Source organism: Vidua chalybeata, chromosome 10 (genome assembly GCF_026979565.1).
Source record: "Vidua chalybeata isolate OUT-0048 chromosome 10, bVidCha1 merged haplotype, whole genome shotgun sequence".
Lineage (NCBI taxonomy): Eukaryota > Metazoa > Chordata > Aves > Passeriformes > Viduidae > Vidua > Vidua chalybeata.
Window position 1 is genome coordinate 7,041,939 of NC_071539.1, and position 15,814 is coordinate 7,057,752.

The 15,814-nt window shown below is 44.0% G+C and overlaps 3 protein-coding genes across 4 annotated transcripts in view; 2 read left to right on the forward strand and 1 right to left on the reverse strand.

The window, feature by feature from the left end:
- Window positions 1–97: 97 nt before the first annotated feature.
- On the reverse strand, window positions 98–4,227 carry MRPL47 (mitochondrial ribosomal protein L47). The gene is made up of 7 exons (XM_053952370.1): window positions 4,084–4,227; window positions 3,246–3,391; window positions 2,634–2,694; window positions 1,871–1,967; window positions 1,170–1,300; window positions 800–895; window positions 98–395 (listed from the first exon to the last, which is right to left on the reverse strand). Exons 1-7 carry the CDS (start codon window positions 4,167–4,169, stop codon window positions 278–280), a joined length of 735 nt encoding a protein of 244 aa, XP_053808345.1. The 5' UTR covers window positions 4,170–4,227; the 3' UTR covers window positions 98–277.
- A 204-nt stretch (window positions 4,228–4,431) lies between these two features.
- NDUFB5 (NADH:ubiquinone oxidoreductase subunit B5) lies at window positions 4,432–8,705 on the forward strand. The gene is made up of 6 exons (XM_053952319.1): window positions 4,432–4,571; window positions 5,044–5,132; window positions 6,031–6,097; window positions 6,788–6,849; window positions 7,811–7,917; window positions 8,470–8,705. Exons 1-6 carry the CDS (start codon window positions 4,448–4,450, stop codon window positions 8,588–8,590), a joined length of 570 nt encoding a protein of 189 aa, XP_053808294.1. The 5' UTR covers window positions 4,432–4,447; the 3' UTR covers window positions 8,591–8,705.
- Window positions 8,706–10,831: 2,126 nt separating this feature from the next.
- Window positions 10,832–15,814, forward strand: part of USP13 (ubiquitin specific peptidase 13) — a 50,489-nt gene continuing 45,506 nt past the window's right edge. For both annotated transcript variants that reach the window (XM_053952183.1, XM_053952184.1), the window contains exon 1: window positions 10,832–11,157. In XM_053952183.1, the coding sequence (XP_053808158.1) occupies window positions 11,005–11,157 (153 nt within the window). In that variant the 5' untranslated portion in view covers window positions 10,832–11,004. The remainder of the gene's footprint in view (window positions 11,158–15,814) is intronic.

Genomic DNA, 15,814 nt, shown 5'->3' on the forward strand with positions numbered 1-15,814 from the left:
GCACTCGGTGACTGCTCTTCACTGTTCCTATCTCTCTTGTAACAGCTGGCTAACACAACATTTGTTCCTGGAAACCTAAGAGATCAGATGATTTGAGTTAGGCACCAAAGCTGCTTTTTAATTCCAGAGCACAAGTTTAATTGAAGTCAAATGTGGTATTAAAAACAAAAAAAAGATGGAGACTCTCTGGAATGCTCAGTGGAGTTGTTTGTGGTTCCAGAACACGATTCATGTCCACAGACACTTGACCAGTTGCTTGCAGTGCTCTTCCAGCATGCTACTGGCTCTGGGATTTCACAGCAACATCAGGGAACTTCCTTTCCAAAACCTTCCTCCTCGTCCTCTCCAGGCTTTGTTGTCTTGCCCTTTTCCGTAAGGTTTTTTCAAGTCTGAGTCTGAAACGGAGAAGTTGGTGTGGTTCATTTCCAGCCAGCTTGTGACCACTTTAATGACCTCCCCCCCAAACAGATAGAGGCACTCAGTGATTAACAACTTCAGTATTCATTTGCTTCTGATAAGTAAAAAAGCCTGCAGAGTAATATTTTTACTCTGCTTTTGAATTCTATGGAAGTTAGGAGGATTTTTGATATTCTGCACTTGAAGTTAATTTTGCAGTGCCACTGCATAATCATGTACCCTAAGGTGGAAACAAAGAAACAGCAAGCTGTAATTTTTAAAAGCCTAATTTTCAGTCTAGTAGCTGAAAACCAAAGGATTACAGCTATTTTTTCCTTTTAAAGTGGAATAAGGACACAAACAGATCAGAAGATAACTTTCAGTGTCAAAATAATCTTTTTACCTGATGAAGTGATTCACGTGAGGTAAGTAATAGAATCTCTTCTTTTTGTGTTTTTTGTTTAAGTGCCATGGTATTGGCCATTCCTTGTAACTGTACCTATTGGAGACAGATAAAAATGATTACGGAATGTACACGTCATCTTAATTCTAGGATTTTACCACTTTCTCTTGGTTTCAAGTACAATGATAAAGTGATCTGGGACATGGCAGAATTTGTATGTGGGTATTTATTTCCAGCTCCTGCTGGCTTGGTTTGTAACTGTGTCTCCTGTGTTCTGTACAGTCTATGCATCCTTCCTTGATTAGCTAAAGATTTTCTGGGACAGACACACCACAAAAAAAACTCACACATTAAAAAAGGTTTTCCATACCAGAAGGTGCGTCCCAGGAAGTCGTGTCTCCACTCGCCGGGGACTGGCTTTTCATGGCCTGTTTGTAAAAGCCTCAAAGCAATCTCTCTTTCTCTGACTACCAAGTCTATATTTTTCATAGATGTTTCTACCTGGAAATGGTAAAAAATTCAGGATGCACCAACGAAAAACAATGCTGAAAATTCAAAAGATCTCAAAGACTTAAGACAAAATTTAAAGGGAAAACAAAGGTAAAACATGCTGGAGTTTGATCATGAGTTCTCTCTCAGCAGGCCCTTTTTACTAGAACAGGAAGGAATGGCTGCTTCAAAAACCTAATTTGACAGCAGGACAGATAAGAAATAACTGACAGTCTGATACTTCATTAAAGACCAGCTGGGTAATGCATAAAAGCCAATGGTGATGCAGAAGTATAGGAAGCTCTGAGGCAGGGGTTAGAGGGAAGCAGAAGAAGCAAATATGTTTTGTAGTGGCCGTTGGTTATTTTAGTTTTCATTGGAGCCTGGTCACAGCCCCAGTAATGCCCATGGGACAATGAGAAAGCTGCCTTGACCAAATTATAACTTCAGCAGTTAGTGCATACAGTAAAATCAGGGAAATAATAATAATAAAAAAAAGGTCTTTAACAAGTTTACAAACACTTGATCTTTCAGCAATTTTACTTGAGAGTTGTAGTTTTTTATGTAGCATGAAAAAGTTACCTTTTCTAAGCGTTCTGGACTTGGCATAGGCTTGCGCTGTCGTTTGGATTCTTGCTCTAAAGTTAAGAGCATGTTCTTTTCTTTCAGCAGGACATACCTAGAGCAGAAAGCACAGCAATTCAAAAATGCCTTTGGGATAGCTAAGCAGTTATTCACTTACCATCTCTAATCCCAAATCCTGCTGGCTTCATATAATGAAACAAAAGAGGAGAATGAGGAAGACAGGTTTACTTAGTCTGGAATAAAGAGGGCTTAAGAGGGAAGAGTTTAACACTAAATTGTCTTCCACTACCTGGACAGAGCCAGATTCTTCTTACATATACACATGAAAAGGACAAGACAAAGCAAGGAAAAAGCTGCTCACAGGAACGATTAAGTTCAGCCTGAAGTGGCAATGCAACCTCCAGCTTCAGACACTTCCAAAATCAGTAAATGCAGGCCTGAGCACCCTGATGGAATGAAGTGCCCACCCACAAGAAAGCACTGACAACCAAGTCTGTCCCACTCAAACAACCCCCAGAGGGTTTGCACCAAACCTGAGCCCTCTGAACTAGACACAAGTGTCCCACAGCCACCTGCAGTGCAGCTTCTGTGCTCTGAGCAGGGCCAGGACCAGGGCTGCTCCTAGCCCAAAGCTGGCTGCAGCCTGCAGAGCTCTGTGCCAGACTGAAGTTACTGGATCCTAAATTCACCAGCCACATTTTACTGACAACTGCAGAGCTGCTCTGAAAGAAGAGAAGCTTCTTCACTAAAACTTACTTACCAAAGTTTGTGTAAGTCTTCACTACTCTTGCCCCTTAGCTGCTTTATATTCCATGAATCCCCTGTAAAAGATAGAAAACCACCATTAACTGAATGAAACAAAGTTCTCTTATTCTGGAAAATAAAAATTGCTTTTATTAGGCTCAGCTGACACAACAGTATAAAGACCACTTTTAAAACACTACTGCTTGGACAGCCATCCTTGACGATACTCAGCTTTGCTTTTAAAATACAACACAAAAAGGCAATTATATGTAGTGTTTATTTGTGCTTGTAAAAGGCTGGGAATACAGAAAGCTGTCAGATGAATCTTTACACTGAACTAGTTTTCTTCCATAGTACTCATATTTCATCACAGCACATCTCTTCTGTGATACACTCTCACTTCAGAGCAAGACAGAGAATTTACAACAAAACATTTTGCTGCACAATTGCTATTTGCTTTCATAAACACAGCAAAAATTAACAGGCATAAAGATGCACACGTGGATGTATGTACATATACATAGAAAAATAAGTTTTATGTAGCTATGAATGCTCCCTGTAATGCAAAAAAAACCCAGGTCCAATTTCAGCTCAAAGATCAGTATCAGAAAGTCTAAATATAACTCACCAGACTTTACACTTTTTTCCCCCCAGTTTGCTGGATCATCAAAAAACTCCTCCAGACCTCTCCGAGACACAGTTGTGTGCAGGAACTTCACCTGATGGAGGGTCTCAACTTTTGGTAGGTTCTTGTGGTACAGGTTCAGTGTCATCCTGCATAAAAGTCAGAAGGAAAACTGTGTATGACAGGAAGAACAGCATTCTGCTAAATGGGAATGTTTGTTTCATTCACAAAGGCACAGGTCCTACAGACAGATCACAGCATGTGGGGAAAAAGCAGGGGTTTGGTTAGTCACAAAGAAGTCATCTTGGTGCTTTCTCCTCCCCTTCATCTGATCTAATTATCAATTTTCTATACTTAGAGATAAATAACAATTAAAAATTAAGGAATAAACTTGAGCTATGCTGTACAAGAGTACATCATAGAAGCACAGAACTTCTAGCATTGGAAAGGACCTCTGGAGAGGTCCAACACCCCTGCCAAAGCAGGATCACCTGGAGAAGGTGACCCAGGAACGCATCCAGGTGGGTTTGGGCTGTCTCCAGAGAGGGAGAATCCACGCCCTCCCCCGTGGCCTCAATGGCAAAAGCTGTGGACACACGGGAAAGCACAAACTCCCCCATGCTGGAAGCACCAGCACGATGACTGCAGGATTCCACAGGCACAGGGAACCGCGTGGTGCTGCCCTCACACGATGCCGGCAGCCCCGCACCACGCTGCAGCCCTCAGCCTGGCGGAGCCGGGACGCACGGACACCCGCCTCCCGCCGCAGGCTCTCCTTCCTCCCGGGAACCGCGCCCGCCCCTCCGTGCCTGAGCCCGAGTCCCCCCGGCGCAGTGCGTACCCGGGGAGTCCCGGCCGAGCCCGGGGCAGGCGGAGCGCGGCCGTGAGGCTCCGGCCCAGCGCGGCCATGGCCGCGGCCGCCGCCATCGCCCCGCGTCCTCCCACAGCGCCGGGGGCACGGACCGGGAGCTGCCCTTTTCCAAGATGGCGCCTGCCCGGCCTCACCCCGCTCTCTCCGACTGTACATGGAGCGCAGGGAAGGCTCTGCCCTTTGCCAAGATGGCGCCTGCGCGGCTTCACCTCCATGCAGTCCCACTGCGCCGGGGGCACTGGGAAGGCTTTGCCCTTTCCCATGATGGCGGCCGCCGGCTTCGCCCCGCGGCGGGAAGCGGCGCCGCCGGCCCCGCCCCGTGCCAGTCCCAGCCATGGCGGCCATGAGCCGGGTGCTGCGGGCGGCCGCGGCCTGGGCGGCGCGGCGGGCGGGCAGCGCCGGGATCACCGGGACCACCGGGATCACCGGGATCGCCCCCCGCCTCCCCGGCACCCTCGGTACGGCCCCGGAGGGGGAGCGGCGGGGCGGGGGCGGCGGGGGCCAGGTGACCTTGCGGAGCGGGGCAGAGGTGCCCTCCCGGAGGCCGCGGGAGGGCCGGGGGCTGAGCAGGTGCCGCGTTGTGTCCCCGTTCCTGTGAAAAGCTGCCGGGTTTGGGTAGAAAATGAAAGGAAACGGGCAGGAGGCTGACCCTCCTGGCGCTGTAATTGCCCATTTACTCGGCCCTGTATGGTGACATTCACTGACTCCCGTGCTGGTGCTTACAGGTGGGCATAGATCTCTGTCTATAGTTAGAAAAAAAATAGGTTCATGCTAACAAAATGCGAAATTACTTCAGGCGAACTGCAGAAAACTCAGCTGCTGTTGTATGCTCTTCTTGTTTTTTTTTTTCTTTTCCCACGTATGTTTGACCTTGTCCTGGCATAAGCACCAGTGGGGTACAAAACCATAATACTCTGGTTCAATTTTCAGTTCCTGTACGACACAGTGGTGACCATGGGAAGAGAATGTTTATCATCAAGGCAACAAGTTTTTATGATTCTCGATTTCTGAGCTTGTTGGTGAGTTAAAAATCAAATGTATTGCATTCAGTGTAGCACCTCACTTGCAAATGGTGTAAGAGTGTCTAAAATACAATTTCCTCTGTTGTTTATGCAATAGCATCTAAAATGTGGCTGGTATATTTACATAAACAAGAATTTCAGGTCCTCTTTAAGAATTTTTTGGTCATATGCTGTAAAATCAGGGCCAGATGAAGTTCATAGACTGGCTATATAGCAAAGGTTGTGATAGGTACTTCAATTACTGCTGTAATAGCATTCTTAAATTACATGTCTGTGTTCATATTTGCATGGCTCACAAATGCTTTCTACTCCATCCTCCTTTTTGAAACATATCAGTTACTCTTCTGCAGGGTTTGCCTTCACTTATCTACACCACTAACAACAGAGGTGAGATTTAGGAAGCCCGACCTGAGTTTGACCCCTCCAAAGTCAGGTTTTGGATAAATCCTATTATAAGCAGCAACAGCTGATTTGATACAGCTCTCTTCATGTGATCATTTCTCTGCCTTGCTCAGCTCCAGAGCCCACAGTGGCTGCACTGGTGTTGGATTCTTGCTTTGCTGATTGCAGCTGAGTGCTGGAGCCAGCCCTGCCAAGATGCTGAGGGATTTCAGGGAGGTGTTGCTCTTTGCTGCTGCACACACTGACCTCACTGGGAGATGGGAACTGACCTGAACAGGCTCAGGGGCTGACACAGCATCACTTCTGTGTGTTGTGGCTCATTAATGAGCTCATTGCAATCAGCAGTGTTTGCACACAACATCCCTTTCCAACCTAGAAACGCAAATCTCAAGAGTTACTGGCTGTTCTACTATTTTCAGATATTTTCAGATCTCATGTAAGTTTTGTCAGGGCTCTGAGTTTCCCACACTGACTGTTTTTATCCCCTCTCCAGAGATTCTATTTTTTCCTGACGGGAATACCAGTGGCTGTGCTCTTAACATATATCAACATCTTTGTTGGTGAGTGCTTTGTCAGGGCTAAGCAAAGTACAGTCAAAGTTATTAAATGGGAATTAAGCATGCTGGATAGTCTCTTTTAGGGCTCTCTCTTTGGAAGACCATGGAATAGGCCTAACAAATACAGTGATATTGTAGAACTACATAGAAAATGCTCCCAGTATATTTGCTTTAGTTCTTGCTTTTTTAAGAAAAAGTTTCTCACATTAAAAAAAAATATATTCTCTCTTCTGGCAGTCTTTCAAACATCAGTGAAGTTTAGTAACTTGCTTGAACAAGATTGCAACTCTGGCTTTTTATCTAGCAAAGATGCCAAAATTCTGCTTAGCAATACATGTGTTAAATCTCCTGCTGTAATATGTAATTAATTTAATATAGAAATCAGGAAAAGTCCATGCTTTCAGCTCCTGTACTTTAAAGTGTATTTCTGTGGACTTGATCCAAGTTGTTTCTTCTGTATAGCTGCTAATTTTACCCTTTTGTTGTGTCACTTAAAATCTGTGAATAGATATTTGCAGTGGGATGTGTCTGCAAAAAATTGAAAGTTCCATTTTTCTGAATAGAGCTCACACTGAGGGATTTAGTACTCTCTGTGTGGAACAATGATCTTTTCCTTATCTGAAAGGCAGAATATAAGGTAGCTTTGGAAAATAATCACAGAGTTAAATATTCCTCCCCTCCTTTCCTTGTCAGGCGAAGCAGAACTTGCAGAGATTCCTGAAGGTTATGTTCCAGAGCACTGGGAATACTACAAAGTGAGTGTAACATGTAAAAGGGTGGGCATGTTATGGACAGCCTTTCTCCTGATGATGCTTTTGGGAGTAAAATGAATGGAGTATGATGAATGGAGTATGACTAACTCAAATAGTGCAGTTCTGATTTTGGTAAACTTTTTTGTGGCTTTATGGAACATGTAAAAGGCTGTAGTAAATCTGTTTATTGACACAAGCAGATGTAAATGCTCTGTATGCAGTAAACTGCTGAAACTATGCCAAGAATTTTTCTATAATATTCCTAAATAATAAGAAAAGTCCTCTGCATTCATACCATGTTTTTGTCTTTATTTTTTTTTTCTTCAATGTCTTAAGAAACTGGAGTTTACAGTGACATTTCTTTCTTTTGTGCTAGTATTGTTTTAAAGTCCCATATCACACACAGTTTTGGATCTAGAATTGGAAGATTTTTATAGTCACAAACTCAAGGCTGTATGGTTTCAATTCAATTGTATTTTCTTAAAATTAGTCCCTGGCTTCTTGCTGCAAGCTCTGTTTTGTTCCTGATAGGAAGTAATTGAATTCAGCAATATTATTGTGAGTGTTTCAACTAATTTAGACTTTTTTTCCTAGTGAAATGCCCTCTATGTGGAAGCAGAATTTTGAAATGTTGCTGATTACAGAAAGATTTGGAGTCTACTTCTGTGATTACTGTGGCAGTTTAAGGAACTTTAACAGAAAGAAAAGAAATTATATCTTCCGTTAAATTTTATTTTGCTACAGAACAGTCATCTGCAGTTATCTTGGCATTAAGGATTGCAAAAGAAATATGACTTTTTAGGGTTCTGATCTCACAAGTAGTTGTGCACGTTTGTAACTTTACTGTTATGATTTGAATGGCAGCACTTCTGGTGTCCATGACATCTTTTCAGGACTGTGGATATACAAAGTGACATTTCTACTTGGAAATTGCACAGACAATCTCTGCTGTTATGTTTTCCAGCACCCCATAACCCGCTGGATAGCTCGTTATGTACTTGACCCCCCTGAGAAGAACTATGAGAAGGACATGGCCCTGCTGGATGTGGAAGTGAGGAAATCTGAACTGAGGTATGTTCTGTCGTTGGGGGGGTTAAAATCCTGATCCATAGTGTAGCTGACTCTTTGATTTTGCATGACATACTGAGCTGGATAAAGTGCTTTCATGTGTCCCCTGAGTGCTGCCTGCACTGCCTGCTGCCAGAGTGGGAGTCACAGTATCTGTTATCGCTGCCTTTCAGGATTCAGGTTACCAGAACAATCCAAGGGCAGGGGGTCTTCAAAACACTTGGTATTTATAAAGGAGTAGCTCTGTCTTCCTGAATCAGCAAATGGAGCTCTTTTTGCCCCTGCTAATGCTCACGGCTTAGAGAAGAACGTGTGATAAAATTGCCAGTATTTTTATTACTCCTTTGTGGAATGACTTGCTGAGGAGAAAAAAAAAAAAAACAAAAAAAAAAAAAACCAAAAGAGAAAGATGTAATAGCTCATGTCTTAGTTGAACCCTTCATATTTTGGTCGTACCTATGCTTCAGCAGTATTTCTAAACCATTGATGCTAAAATCATTGCTTTGTCAGTAAATCAAACCTCATGCTGAGGGTGTCTATTGCCTTTTTTTTTAGGCTGCTGGAGTTGGAGGCACGCAGACTGATGAGACACCGGGGAGATGGGCCATGGTACCATTATGAAACACCTGATAAAAATCTTGTTGACAATTCTATGAAAGCCACACCTGACAATTAAACCACTTCAGGGCAGTGTGCAAGGTCTTAAATGCATACTGACAAATTGTGACTGTGCTGTGGAACAGACGTCCTGCTGTTTGCTGATGGAAGTGAATAAACAGTGTTTGTGTTGATTCCAGTATCTTGAAAGAAACTGTGGCAGTTCAGCTCATACAGCTATTAAAGTTGTTAATCAATGAAAATGCTTTATGTCAATTGCCAACAATCACTCCTTTCCTTCAGAACATATGTACATGAAACAAGTAGGTAATACTCATTTCCGTGTCGTGCTTTCTAGTATTTATAGTTTTAAGTGAAAGATACAAGAAGCTAAGGGTTTTTTTCTTTCTCAGTGCTTTGTGTCAGGTAATTGGTGGGAGATGAAGTCAGCAGGAAAAGTACCTTCACACGTATCTGCCATGCATTTTCAGAACTGTACAGCTGTTCTTCTACACCACTTTTGGCAACTCTTTAGGGAATATGAAGATTTCTCTCATCACCTAGCAGGTTTTTGCCACTAGAGGGATGTGTTTCCTCAGGTCCTACAGGCCATGGTACTCTTTGTTTTAAATTTCTCAAGAGTGACGGAAAGTGCCTCTTACAGTTTGTGACTCTAAATTATCTATCCATATTCAAAATTCTCACTTTTTAAAGGAAATAAGCCCAAATTAGACCAATATCATCTAGTGATTTGAAACTTAAAACTCTAGATTTTTTTTTTTACATTAGGCAACAGTGCATGGATTATTTTAAGCAAAAACTGCCTTGTTTGCTGTTTCCTGGCACTGTCAAACATTAGAAAGGCATTGATTTTCTATCAGTGCTTTGCTTTTCCTTTTTGTTAGAATCAGTCTCTCAGGTTAGATGGCTCATATGTCATATTATGGCTCTCATTGTTTATAAATGCTGAGTTATTCATAAGAGAAGCCATTAAAAAAGCACAAAGTCTCCTCAGGTAAAACAAACCTGTCTGACCCTGCATTAGTGTTTTTTATCCAGCATCCAATGATGCTTGCAAGTCTGATGTAATGTCTGTTTTTCAGTAAGTTTAAAACCACTCCATGGACATCACATTTTGCTCTCAGTGTTTCACATTGTTCCCAACACTTGACTTTTCAGTAGTAAAAACTGCTGAGAACACTGTGTGCTCTGCTCACCCTCACAGCCTGCTGCTCATAGCTGGGTACAAACATTTTTCAATTCTGTTTTTGAGATTTTCCTAGAACCACCTTTTGAAACTTTTAATTTTGAGGTAAAAGGTGGTTCTAGCAAAGGTCACATCACCTCCTTGGAAGTGATCAATGAATCCTTGGATATATTGTGGATGATGGGTGGAAGGCAATTCATCTGCTCTATGCATCTTCATTTTACATGGACTGGTCATTTCTTTAATGCTGTTGCTGCCAGGCATATGTAGTAGTTAGTTATTAGATACTACTTGAAAACAGTAGCAATATTTTTCTTCCTACAAAGGTCACTCTTATTTCTCCTTTCTCTGACATTATTCTTTCAAAGTAAAGAGCAGAGAGAAACACAGCAAAGGCCAAAAAAGGGCATTTTAAGGTAAAGGTACTGCCCCTGAAGACATGAAACTGGGAGTTGGCTCCTGGCACTGCCACAGGCTTCTCGGGCATCCCAGGCTGGGCATTCCCACCCTGTATCCCCCACACTGACCTGCTCTTCTGGACAGCAGGGACATCCCACCTGTCAGCACGGCCCCGGGGGGACCTGCCAGAGCCACGTGAGACACCTGCACTGCATTGAGGGGCTGAGAATGAAAATACACAGATTTTTTACTACGTGTATTTTATACATATGTATATATGTATATATATATATATATATACATGCATATATATACACATATACACTTACATATATACTTATATATTACATATGCCTATATAAAAATACCTATACACATATATACATATATACATATATATACATACGCATATATAGGTATATATACACATACGCACATACATACAGACAGACACACACACACATATATATATATATATATATATTTAGTCTTTAAAAGCTTAAAATAAATAGCAGAGGGTATAAAAGAGTATTAGCGGTCAGAGGGAAGCCTGCCCCGGGCTACCCGGGGAGACCAGGGCCGAGTGTCCGTGCTGCCCCGCTGGGAGCGGAGGTTTTCGGGCGAAACGCGGGAATCCCGCCCCGCTGCCCTGCCCCTCGCCCGCCCCCGCCGGGACCCCCGAGTGCCGCCGCCGCAGCTGGTGCCGCCGCCGCTGCCATTGGATTAAAAATAGCATCTTCCCTCCCCCTGCCCTCCCTCGGGCCCGGCTCCCGCCGCCGCCCTGCCCCGGGCCCGGCTGCCCGCCGCCTCCATCGCCCGCGCAGAGCGGCTCGGCAGGGAGGGCGGGCGGCCGGGAGGGGAGCAGGGAGGGCAGGGAGGGAAGGAGGATGCAGCGGGCCGCGCTCTTCCGCGGCGGCGATGCGCAGATGGCCGCCGGGGACCTGGGCGAGCTGCTCGTCCCCTACATGCCCACGATCCGGGTGCCCAAGTCAGGGGACCGGGTCTACAAGACGGAATGTGCCTTCTCCTACGACTCGCCCGTGAGTGCAGCGAACCACCGAACCACCCCCGGCTGCCTCCGCGCCCCCGCCCGCCGCGGCCCCTTCCCCTCCCCGCCGCAGCCCCTCGCACCCTCCCCGGGCCGCTGCCTCCCCCTCAGGCTTCAGGATGGCCCCGATCCCTTCCTCCACCTGCCGCGGCCCCTCGCCCTCCCGCTGCTCCCCTGCTCGGGGTCGCGGCTGCGGTCGCGGCGCTCCCGCACATCGCTGCCGGCTCGCCCGCGGCAGCGCCGCTCCTTCCTGCGTCTGTTTGTTTATTTTCCTCCTTCGAGGCGCTCTGAAGTGGTTGCTTGGACACGGGGATTTTGTGGTTTTGGGGAAGCTTCCCTGCTTGCTTTGGTTGTCGGGGTCTGCTCCGCCCGGAGCCCTGCTTTTGCTTTCACACCGAGGTAGTTAAAAAGGGAGAGTAATGGCCTTCTCGTTGGTATATTTTGGCGAGCACATGTCAATTATTTTGCTTTCCTACTGCCTTGGTGCTCATTCTATTCAAAAGCTTCAGAGAAAGCTTCCAAGGTAAAGGCTCATCCTGAAAATCAGAGTGAAAGTTCCCCTGAAACATTTTCTCCCCCGGGGTTTCAGTTACATCACTGAACTTCAATGGACTTGTAGTATTTCCCCACCAGCTTGGTTCGTTTGCTGTTAGCTCAATGTTTCATATGCAGTAAACTTTCTGTGGTGTCATTTCTATGGTGTCTTACAAAATATCCACCACCTCCACAGATTGCATGTGTCCCATGGCAGATTTCAGGCCTGACTCAATTTTTAACTTCACTGCTGATACTGGAAGCCTTCATAAATGGGCAGTGCTTTGTAAGAAACAGGTGCTTAGAAATTAGACTTTTTCAAAAGAGGTTGAAAATTTTATTAAAAGTTGTTTCTCCACAGGAAACTGAGGTTTCCCAAAGGTGTTGTTGTTAGTCAGTGGCAGCAACCAGAAGGAAGCTCATTACATTAGACTATTCATTAAAATACACATTTCAGACACATTTTTTGAATCCTTTATCCCCTTCTACTTGATAATTCCCCCTGTCTTCGATAATTCCTTTTAAAACAGAAAATCAGACTTGAATTTAAAGGTGACTCAGCTGTCTGGTGTTCATCATGTCTTGTTGAACAGAGGTTATTTTTACCCACACTCTTCAGATCTCAAGTGTCACCCAGCAGCCCTGACTGTACTGGGAGCTGGGCTGATTAGAACTGCCAAATCGGACTCCACCGCAGAGGCGATAATTGCATTATATACTTAAGGAGGTTTTGCCGGGGGAAAATCAATATACCACATTCTTTCCTTCAGATTTCTGCTTGGGTGAACACATGGTTGATGTTTTCAGTAACACTTTCAGGCTTCTTCGATATTATGGTTTATAAAAAGTTTTTGTTAACAAGTAGGAAGGGATATAAAATACTGCTACAGAGTAAAAAACAATCAATCACCACCCTCTGCAACAAGCCTCAATTGAACACAGCAAAAGCTGTGTTTAGCTAAACAATATGTTTGAACAAAACATAAAACATTTGTGCCAAACTTAACAGAAACTATGGATAAAAGTAGCAAAAGGAGTGGAAAGCAGCATGTATGATTTTTTTTTTTTTAACTAAAATAATTTTCATACTTTTGACATTATCGGGAAGAGATTTCAGATTTAGGAAAATGTTGCCCTCCAGTGTAAAAACTTCTTGTTTAAATTGTGTTATGTGTATTCACTGGGCAAAAGGCTTGGCTGAACTTATGCAGTACCAGTGAAAATAAAAGCAGTCTCAGTTTCTGTTCTTTGCCACAGCTTTTCAGCCCATACCACTCCTCTGCTTAGCTGAGTGAAAGATTTGCCTCAGTTTTTATTTTAAATTCCCATATAATCTAATAGATACTTGAATATTGTTTGTAGGATGGAGATTCTAAGGGGCATATGTAATGTGTGCTTTCTAGGGTAAAACACTGTAATTTACAAATTGAAAATAGCAAAGCTGTGTTCTTGCAGTATTTCATTCAGAAGGAAAGTGAAAGGATACACACAGGTTGTTTCTTGGCTGAAGAGAGATGTTTATGTTTTGTAGTAGGTTGATTTTGTGACTTACTTTCTTAGGTCATCCATGTATTACCTAAGTGAGCCTCTTCCTCTTGAGGTACCAGCCTCTTTTTGAAAGAAGAGACGCTGTTGGCCCTGTTACAATGTTCAAGAATTAAAAAAAAAAAAAAAAACCTCTGGGTTTTGTTAGCCGTGCTAAAATTCCAGATTGCTTTTTTTGCTGGAGGAGGTTTTTTCTCATGTAAGAATAGTTCACAGTATTTCCTCACATCTTCTCATTTTGCCATTTTAAAATATGCTCCTTGCTACAGTTTAACTTCAGCATGTGATGTTATACCTGGTCATGCAGCAGCTCTACAGTCAAGTGTATTTAGCTGTATTAATTGTATATGAATCCTTTTCCTGTAGGGATTATTGTGATCTTTAAAATACACTGAAAACCATCAGACCTGTGAGTGTTGGGGTACAGAGTAATGTTACTATTGTAGAGAAAGATGCTGCAGCAAATTTGCAAGGACTAAGCAGAGTGGAATGGTCAAAATCAGGGCTTTTCCTGTCGGGGGGTGCCAAGGAAAATGAGGTACTGGGAGTGAGTAGCTCCCTCTTTTACATCCAAAACTTAACATGGCAGTGAGAGGTGGCTTTTGCAGCTCTGTTTGTCACTCTTGTCAGTTGTGTCATCTTCTCTGGGTTTGAGCAGTGCATTTCCAGTGGGTATAGGCAGCTTCACTGATTGTTCTCAAAACTGGTTGAGGTTCCTTTTCCATGAGCTTTAAATCTTCCTTGGATGAAGATACGAGAACAATGTCACCTTTGTGCTACAGTGAGAGTCATTAGCTGAGAGACTTCAGAAGTGAGAGCTAGAAGTACAAGTGGCTATTTAGTGTATTTGTTCCACGTGGATTAACTGTCAGAAAGGTGATATTGTTAGAAATATAAACAGATAAGAAATTAATGTCTTTAGATTTGGCCTACTTCCAGTGGGACATACTGGGGTTGGTTCCTGGAAAGTTGGCAGGAACAGGAGGCAAATTTCTTTGCACTTAAGAGATCTAGTGACACTTTTTAGTTTGCTTGGCTCATAAGATGAGAAAATATGCCGTTTATGATTTACATTTTAATTACTTTTTTGAGATTTTTTTGATGTCTTCTAGAAAAACTGTGTTTCTCTGATGAGGGCTCCTACTCCAGGTAGGCATTCCTTTGTACAGGAATTGAGGAGGGAAGGCAGGCTGCCTAAAAACACAAGCCTGGCCTAGTGTGAGTATTGCTTCCTCCAGGGACTGACCCAGCAGCTCTGGGAACCAACCACCTCCCTGCAGCTTGGCTGACAAATCCTGCACCTCTCATTGTTCAGACCTGAGGTGCAGTCATGCCTTCTGGTGACTTTTTCCACACCTCCAACACTGTGCTGTAGGTTTCTTCTCTCCTATTTTGTCCACTGTGACTTCTCTATTATTTTTTTAGAAGGATAATAGCTTTGGAAATTCCACCTTTTCATGTGATCCTGGTCTCAAAAATCTCTGACCACAGGATTGTAGAGTCATAGAATGTACTGAGTTGGAAGAGGCCCATGAGGATCATTGACTCCAACTCCTAGACCTGCACAGGACACTCCAACAATCCCACTAAGTCCAAATACTTGTCAGCTCTGTCAGGCTTGGGGCTGTGACCACTTCCCTGGGAGCTTGTTCCAGTGTCCAACCACCCTCTGGATGAAAAACCTTTTCCTAATATCCAACCTAAACCTCCCCTGAGACAGCTCCATGCCATTCTCTCCATCCCTGTCACTGGTGAGAGTGACACATCTGGGGGAGAGACAGCAGCTGGAAAAGGGATACAAACTGGAGCATGAAAAGGGCTTAATGTGAGCTATGGATGCTGCACGTGGATGTGCTCTGAAAGCTTCCCCACGAAGGGCATTGGTGACAACCCCAGCACAGCTCGTGAGCCTGCCACGGTGACAGGACCAGGCAGGCTGGCTCTGTAGAGTGCAGGACTGTGTTTGTTTGAGCAGCTGAAAGTTTGGCTTTGCTCTGCTGGAAAACCTTGCTGCTGACAACAACTTCCTTTGTGAATCTTGCTGACTTCATTTTTGTGGCTCGGGAACTCTGTAATGGTTATGCTGGGACAATTCCCAAAGTCTGAGCTGATGCTCTGCTGTTTGTTGTGCAGTTGAGACTGAAATCCTTGAGAGTCTGGAGTGTGTAAGGGATATTGGTGATTGTGTTGCATAAAACATTCTAGAAATAATCACCTCCTGTCTGGCAGTTCCTTTGGTCAGTATTCCTTAAGGAAAATCAGAAAGTCACCGAGGCCCGTGTCTGTGAGGGGTAGGCTTGGATCTTGTTTCTATTGATGGAATGAGAGCAGCAGAAAAGAAACAAGAGGACTGACCACACCAAGATAAAGGGAGTACTCCAGATGAGGATTTTGGCCTAGCTGCAAGATGACCTCTGGTTAGTGAGGCAGTAAATTGCTTGGTGGCTGGTGATCGCCTGAAAAGTCAGAGCAGTGTGGTACTGTTGCTTGGGCAGGTCACATGGGTAGGTGTTTTGTTGGCTGGAAGTGCACCAGGACACTCAACTGGTTCACATCAGTTAACTCACTGC